The 7869-nt window shown below is 52.7% G+C and overlaps 2 protein-coding genes across 2 annotated transcripts; one reads left to right on the top strand and one right to left on the bottom strand.

Moving 5' to 3' along the window:
• Window positions 1-403: 403 nt before the first annotated feature.
• On the bottom strand, window positions 404-1916 carry BZA05DRAFT_449809 (uncharacterized protein; the record flags this gene model as incomplete). The annotated part of the gene is made up of 3 exons (XM_051487395.1): window positions 404-781; window positions 905-1681; window positions 1737-1916. The coding sequence occupies 3 exons, from the start codon at window positions 1914-1916 to the stop codon at window positions 404-406; spliced, it is 1335 nt and encodes a 444-aa protein (XP_051334500.1).
• Window positions 1917-4681: 2765 nt separating this feature from the next.
• On the top strand, window positions 4682-5838 carry BZA05DRAFT_413931 (uncharacterized protein). Its single transcript, XM_051485230.1, has 6 exons — window positions 4682-4790; window positions 4862-5011; window positions 5107-5141; window positions 5187-5389; window positions 5423-5507; window positions 5609-5838. Exons 1-6 carry the CDS (start codon window positions 4779-4781, stop codon window positions 5760-5762), a joined length of 639 nt encoding a protein of 212 aa, XP_051334501.1. The 5' UTR covers window positions 4682-4778; the 3' UTR covers window positions 5763-5838.
• Window positions 5839-7869: the final 2031 nt, after the last annotated feature.

A 7869-nucleotide genomic window follows, 5' to 3' on the forward strand; every position in this document is an offset into this window, starting at 1 on the left:
TAGACCTCCCAAGGTACCAAAACAACAGTAAGGAACCTGAACAAAAGGGATAAATAAGACAGACATGAAATTGAAGGAGGTATCTCGAGATGAAAAAATGTAAAGAGAGGTAAACAGAGAGAGAGAGAGAGAGAGAGAGAGAGAGAGAGAGAGAGAGAGAGAGAGAGAGGGTGTGTGTGTGTGTGTGTGTGTATGAGGAGTGGTGTCCATCTAGAGCCCCTATGATCGCGAGTGGAAATTGGTATGAAGGAAATAAAAGGCAGAATAAAAAGGTATAAGTGTCGAAATAATAAAGGATAAGGAGCGAATGGCCAACTGTACAAACGCCAGATGGGACAATAATATCTACAGCAAAATAAATGGCAAACCGGAATGAAGTGGGTGATCGCGATCGGGTAGTCGATCAGTAGAAGTGCCAGGCCGCGGCCACATTCGCCAGCACCACCACGCCGATCAGACCGACGGATTTCGCAAGCGACGCGAGCAGCTCGACGTTGCCCGAGTCGCCGAAGCCAAGGACGTCGGCCACGACGGCGTGCAGCACCTTCCATCTGTACATTGCGCGAGCGCGGGGACAAGCGGCTCGCTGCAGGAGGTAGAACTCGTCCATGGTGTTGAGATGGCTGCTAGGACGAGTGCGAGGTGGCGGAAGCGTGGTTCCCGAAGCGGCTGTTCGGAGTTCCTTCCTCGTCTTCCAGGCTCGTAATAACGAGATGAGCCGCCAGGTCCAACCAGGGGGTGCCTCCCGAGCTTTCTGCCGGGAGTCTCTCTCGAGGATCTTCTGAAGAGCTTGATTCCTCCGTCCCCCTCGACGGTGACAAGCCGGAAATCGGCTGACTGGTTGTGTAGTCCATCCCACAGCGTCTGGATGGATCCTGTGTGTGCGAAGAAACGCATAAAAAACCGGGGGTTTCAGCACTCTGAGATGGAGCTGCTTGATTCCGCCCTTGCTGGGTTTGCCATTGGAAAAGTGACCTCCGGATGAGTCCTCATTTTGAGAGGAGTGCTCTCCGGAAGCGTAACCTTGACCTCCAATCCCCGCGGAACTCCATGACCTTGGCGCGAAGGTAGCACATGAACAAGGTCTGCATTTCCCGCTCGCTCTGGTGGCTTCCCTCCTGATGCTCCCCGTGAGAGGCTCGGGCCTAATGTAGAAAGTTGCCTTCTTATTGTACAACTTCCATGCTTCGTAGAATGCTTGCGGAACGGAGAGGAACGTGTTGTACCCCCATGTCAGGCCGATATACCATCCGCGGAACAGACTGCCCGTGAGCAAATCGAAACTATTCGAGTGGAAAACGCCCTGGCCACCATGGTCTTCTGGCCCTCCTTGTCGTATACGGCCATGTGCACGTCCAAGCTCGGATTCCATGGCGTCGCGATCGGATCGTTGACTTGGATGACGTAGGAGCCCGAACGATGGTTGAAGCTCGAGATGTGAAAACCTTCTCCATGGTGCCCGCAAAGAGGTAGCCTTTCCGTGCAGGAGGATTGGTAGGATTATCGGAGCGGAGAACGTAGACGTGTTTCTCGCCGAAGGTATTGAGGACTTCGAGAACGACGAGCTTGAGCTCCCTCGAAGCGGAATAGAGATAGTAGTACGAACCGGGTTGAACGAGTATCCGAAGAACGCGGGAGTGGTGACGAGATACGCAAGCGGTAGTCGCGGGGGGTTAAGGCCCTAATCGGCTATGTCAGTATGCCCGGCAATCAATGGAGTCTCGAAAAGGACTTACATGGCCGAGAAGCACACTGTCTAGTTTCTGATCGAATGGGAGATCCGAGTTGATGTACCTGGCGGGTCGACGCTGAAGAAGGTAAAATCCTCCTTGAGCGTTCTTCCATCCTCTTCGGCCTTCGTCTTCTCCGATCTGCTCGCCTTGATGGGACGCAACCTTCCCGATCGATCCCCGCATGGTGAGAGGGAATCCGACGTAGAGCAATGGATACTTGAAGCTGTGTTTTGTCGGTATGAATCGCGCATGTGTGGTGGAAGCAAAGAAGAATGTCGGTCTTAATCCCTCTGGCATCCCATGCTCGGGCCGTCAATTGGGGCGCTGAAGAAGCACCGGATGATTGACGGGAGAGTCGAATACAAGATGCCGACCACCAGCAATTCGCCCAACGCACGCCATGGCGTGGTCCGGTCGCCTGAACGGCATTGGAGAGGAGGACCGATCCTATCGAGATGCAGAATGCTGCTAGTTGTGTGGATATGCTGACTGAGATGAAGGAGTGTATTGCCGCTGACCAGAACCATGCCGACTTGGAGGCGACAGTGGTCTTGACGGGGCCCAAAAAGCGAAGATTCGGGAAGCAAAAGTCTAACATCGAGAAAGAGTGGGAGCCCATTGCGGTGCTTCGATGTTGATGTTGTCCGCGAATCGGATGAGAGTGTTGTCGAAGGAAAAAGACCGATACGAGTGAGATTGTGTGCTTAAGCCGATCGAGCCAAAAGTCGAGATTAAACGAAGTTTGCGGGGAAGACGAGATAAAGAGTGAGCGGGACCACAAAGAAACAAGTGCACGTGGTGGATCGATTGGGTATGCAACTCGCAAACAAATAGATAACCGTAAATACACTCAAGAAGTGCAGTTAGAAGGCGTGTACGAAGATTGCGATAAACTTTTAGGCTTAGCGCAGGTTCGGAATGTGGTACAGTCGGGATGGAATGGCGATGCCGAAGATTTTCGACAATGTCTTGGCTTTCCCGGATGTTCGGTGGAAAAATATTTTGCCACCGAAGGCAGGCGACGGGATGGAGATGACCCGGATTCGTACTTTCCAGATCACTGTCCGGTGGCTGTCGCGCAAAAGGACCGCGGACCGATGATATCTCTTACTGTGGCGGCGGCGCGTGTGCGTGTGCGACGTTCCACTCGAGAACAAGGAGGACCGGTACCACAATTTCCACTGCGGCAGGTCCCTCCTTCAGGTGAAGTTCTTCCTCTTCGTTGTATTCGAGACTTCTTGCCAGTATCCTCCCTGTTGTTTTGGAGGTTCTGGTGGTGGAGCCTTGTGGGGTGATAGAGCGCTGTTGTAAGACAACAGTCTGCTATACATGCTCCAGCGCTAATATGTTGTTGTAGTTGTCGAGGTGCAGACTTGCTCGATCGCTCCGGACTTTCGAATATCTCGAGTGAGGAAGTGGGGGAAGGCGGGGGTTACTATCGTGATGTTCAATGTATATTGATGTGGTTGCAGGTTCACCAACATATGACCGATGTCGGTATACTGTCCGACCATTAACGTTAGAGACAGGTCATATTGCGCACAGGCCAGGTGATCGACTCACAGTGATGCTCTTCCACGGTACTCGAGCGACAGCAGATGGAAGGCCGGATACGGTAATCGTGTCCGTTCGATGGAGATCCGGTATCGTGGACTCGGGAGGGAGGGATGCAGTGGATGGATGGATGCGAACGCGTGCGGGCGAGATGGAAAGGTACGAAGTTCGGGCCCGAAGTACGTTTGGAACAGCGGAGATTCTCCGAAATGATACGAGAAAAAAGGCTGGATGAGATTTTCGATCTATAAAAACTGGTCGAGATATGTGTTAGGCACTGCCATCCGGTTCGTCCACGTCCACGACGTCACTTCCCACCACCAACACCACCACCAACTCCAAGAAAGATGCAGGATACATACACCAAGACAAGAAACCCAAGGGGAGCAAGCAGCAGCAGCAGCAGCGAAGCGGAGATCTAAGGCAGAGGGGATCGGCCAGCTAATGGTAGAAGGAACGTGGCTCGGGTCGGAGGTGTCAAGCTACAGCAGTGTCGGTGTTGGCAAGAGAAAACTGTTCCACATTTCGTGCGTCGAAGCTATAATCTGAGATATGCAAATTGGGGGGAGGGGGGTGTTCCAGACGGACGGGACACGATGAGCGGCGGCGGAGGCGGCGGCGGGCGAGTAGACTGAGAGGCAAGAGAGGTCCGCGGTCCGGAGGAAGAGGACGTTAGAAGTCTAGAGCAAAGGGATGGGGAAGGGAGGGACTGCGGGCAGTATTAACGTCCCAGGAAGAGATCAGCCTTTTGTGAACGCAGTTGGAAAGGCCAAAAGGACCGGGTCCTCGCTGTCCCAAAATTCGAGACAACCTCAACGGCCTCCTCCTCCTCTTCCTCCTCCTCCACCACCCATGTCGTTTGTCTGATGTGCCCAGTGCACGCTGTGGGATGGAGGTGGGAGGGGGGGGCAATTCAGTTCCGCAGCTGTTTCCCTGTCATTGAGGACCAACCCTGATGACATGGGCGGGCCAAATTCCAGGGAAGCCATTACAGCTGCGATCTCCTTTGGGCCTCGGATCTTCGAATCTGGAGAGACGACCAAGGTGGGAGCAAGGGCGGCAGCCCCGAATGAGGCAAGAGGGGGGGTCCAAGGCGCGTCCCATCCGGGCGCTGGCTCCTGGTCTTGCACCTGGGGGTTGAAGTAGCGACGCGGACGAGAGCACTGGGAGGAGACTAGGACGCGTAGATGTCTCGAACCGTGTGGATTCGAAGCACGCACGGGAGTGCTGAGCCTTCCGTAAAGAGCTCGTGCTCCGGGGCCGTAGCACGCGCAAGCCCGTCTGCGCGACAAGTTGTCGGACCATGCACCGGTTGCGGCAGTTGCGCCGGTTGCGCAGCGAACTGTGGGATGTCGCGGTGTCTCACGTTGCTACTCTACTATCCACCACCAGCACCACCAGCACCAGTGGCCATATTACGACATCACCATCACCACCATCACCACCATCACTACCGCAGGGCGGATTTTCGATACGACACGCCGGCCCACGATGTGCGTGGTGGTGGGATACAAGAAGTAGGCTGTCAAGTACTATAGGTTAGATACTTACTTATGTACACTTCTCGACCGCAGTCTTCACCCCCCTCCCCCCTCTTGAAGACGGCGATGAGGATTCCCATCCATCCAGCCAGCCAGCCGCTGGTCGGGCCAACGATTGTCCCCCCCGCTCGACTGTCGTCCAGCTGCGCGATAGATAACCAACTAACGTGGAAGACTCGGCACGTCAACTACTCTAGTACTGCTCACCTGCCCGTGGAGAAAAAAAAATTATGCATCCAACGCGGTTTTTCCTCTCCATTGCAATTCCGGCATTCGAGAGGCCAAGACTCCAATCAAAGGTCCACATCGAGCCGTGCGGAAGCAGCAGAATAAACACCCGCAACACGCCACGAACCAGTGAGCATCACGGTAGCTATTGCGGGTGCATACGGGGGGAATATTTAATCCTCGCGGTGCTTGCCCTTCGAGCGGGATCGGAGCGGAACGAAGGGAGAGTGACATGCGCGCGTGGAATCGTTGAGGGTGCGGCCATCAATCGTCATGGGACGGAAAGAAGCCTGCCCCTGACCCTGGCGATGCCGCACTCTACATGTCAGACAGGTCCGGTTGGATGCTTGCTACTGCTCTATAGAGTACTAGTATCCTGTATAGATGCTGGGTATACGCAGACAGGTACCGCCCGGCACTTCGAACGAGAGAGCGCACCAAGATGTCCTATGTATGCGTACTCTCTACACCTACATACCCGAGGAATCCCCCCGTCGCGGTTCCCCGCGTCACCTGTCGGTGGGGTGCTGCAAAACTAACACTCTTTGGCAGGTCGAAACTCTCTCTCTGCCTATCTCTCTCTCCCTCGAGCCGTGAGCTTATCCCGACGACAAACAGATGCAGCTCATCGCGTGTGTATGTACGTATGACTTATCCGAGATCTCTCCCCGGGTCACTCTGTCTCGGTTGTCCAGAGGAGGTGTAGGTAATACTTTACTCCGCTATATAGTTGGTAGCCGCCTGCCGTTCCGCTCCAGATATGTAGTTGGATAGATATGGACCTGTTCCGCGCTGTCTTCTCCGCCGGACTGGCGCGGGCTGCCTCTTCTATGTACTGCCTGCAAGCACCTTACGATGCATGCATTGTGTGGTGGTGGTGGTGGTATGTATATGCAAGATGATGGCAGGCAGTGTTAACGGTGAGGATCGACAATCTGGTTGCCCATCATCATCGTCATCATCACCACAATCCCCATCGCGACTGCCTTCACCGACGCAGCCGCAAAGCCCATGCCGCACATCCGCCGCAGAGCCATTCCATACATCCGCCACAGAGCCATACCGGTAGTCTCATTGGTCAGCCTCATGACCCGTTGCCGAGTATGTAGGCCCCGTGCAGAATGAGCGGCATCGCACTCGCAGATATGGATTCTTCGGGCTGTACTTACATAAATAAGTACCGTATGCGGCGTTCCCACCACTGTGACTGGCAACTGTCAACTGCTGGATTCTGCTGGTTCCTGCTACATCAACGAACCTATGTAGAGTGTTATAGCGTAACACCACACACGTCGTTCTGCAGGCCTGGCCGTTAACTAAGTAGGTAAGCAGTTGACGTTGAAGGCGCCTCATGCACTGCGTGGGCGGCGGAGTGAGGTGGTACATACTCCACATACACGTCTTTTTTACTTTTCCTACCGTATGTAGAGTATGTTACTATATAGCCCGCGCAGCTGCCGCAGGCTCGCAGCATCACCAACTTTCGAACCTTCGTCGGAGCTGAACCAAGTACCTAAGTGCTTACTTAATGTAACTACTCTATATATATCTTTACTACATACTTCACTGTACATAAAAAGCGGTCAAGTCTACTGTAGCATCGGCACATCGGCGGCCGCCCGACTGTCTCGGTCGTTCAGAGGACAGCTTTCGCCGTGCCTATCCGCCAGCCGTCGTTCATCTATCTACTCTAATTTACCACCACCCGCATCTACCCTAGGTACAAAGGTCTTGGGTATGTGTGTATCACAAGAAAGAAAGAAAGAAAGAAGAAAGAAAACAGAAAGAAAGAAAGAAAGAAGAAGAAAGAAGAAAGAAAGAAAGCAAAAGGAAAGAAAAAGAAAGAAAAGAAGAAAAGAAAAAAAGAAGAAAAAAGAAAGAAAGAAGAAAAGAAAAAGAAAGAAAGAAAGAAAAAAGAAAAAGAAAAAGAAAGAAAAAGAAAGAAAAGGAAAAGAAAGAAGAAAGAAAGAAAAGAAAAGAAGAAAGAAAGAAAAGGAAAGAAAGAAGAAAAGAAAGAAAGAAAGAAAGAAAGCAAAACGCCTCCATTCTCCCCTTCCCGACCCCACCATGCAAACCTCCACCAACACCCCTTCGCCCCATCGACCTTGCCAAAAAGGCGCTCAGGAGCAAAACCAAAACCAAAACAAACCCAGCAAGAAAAACGCCACATACGCCCCTTCCCTTTGGCAGAATCGCAGACATCGCAGGCTTCGGCTCAATCCGCATCGCCATGCGCGAATACCGTGTCTGCCGATCTGGATTGCCACCTCCCCCTCCTCTCCCATAAGCACTTGTCTCACGATTCTGGCTGGGCGGGAACCCAGCGTCGTCCATCTAGAGTTGATGTAGCATCCGCAGCTCGTTATTGGTGCACGATACTAGTATGTAGAGTAACTACCAAAGGAGAATCGAATTACCTGCAGGCTGCTGCAGCTGAGGAATTGGAGAGTACTACTCTACCTGTGATAATACGGTACCGTACCGTGGAAGCCGAGAGTTCTCTCCTGCTTCTACTTTGAGTTCCCCTTCTTCCGCCTTGAGTTCCCCTTTTTCTTCAGACAGGCCCAAAGGGCTCTCTGAGCCTGCAGTCTAGAGTCTGGAGTCATACCGTTCGACGGTTCAATGAATCGATATAGGATCGTAGTTTTATTAATAGGTAGAGACATACAGATTCCAGATTTCAGCTGATGATTGATGATTGATCTACCGCTCCGGCTTCGTACATTAGGTAGGTACCAATTGGACTTTTCTGAACCCATGAGTGCCTACGTACCGTACCGTACCAACCAGATAACCAGAGTTCCTAGTTCCTA

This window comes from Tricharina praecox (genome assembly GCF_024521635.1).
Source record: "Tricharina praecox strain CBS 144465 chromosome Unknown BZA05scaffold_69, whole genome shotgun sequence".
In the NCBI taxonomy this organism is placed as follows: Eukaryota; Fungi; Ascomycota; class Pezizomycetes; order Pezizales; family Pyronemataceae; genus Tricharina; species Tricharina praecox.

What these genes read in the sequence shown, in the direction of transcription:
- BZA05DRAFT_413931 (XM_051485230.1), top strand. An exon ending in TAACGTGGAAGACTCGGCAC is followed by an intron (nt 5,012 to 5,106) that starts GTCAACTACTCT and finishes CCGGCATTCGAG; the next exon opens with AGGCCAAGACTCCAATCAAA. An exon ending in TCAAAGGTCCACATCGAGCC is followed by an intron (nt 5,142 to 5,186) that starts GTGCGGAAGCAG and finishes GCCACGAACCAG; the next exon opens with TGAGCATCACGGTAGCTATT.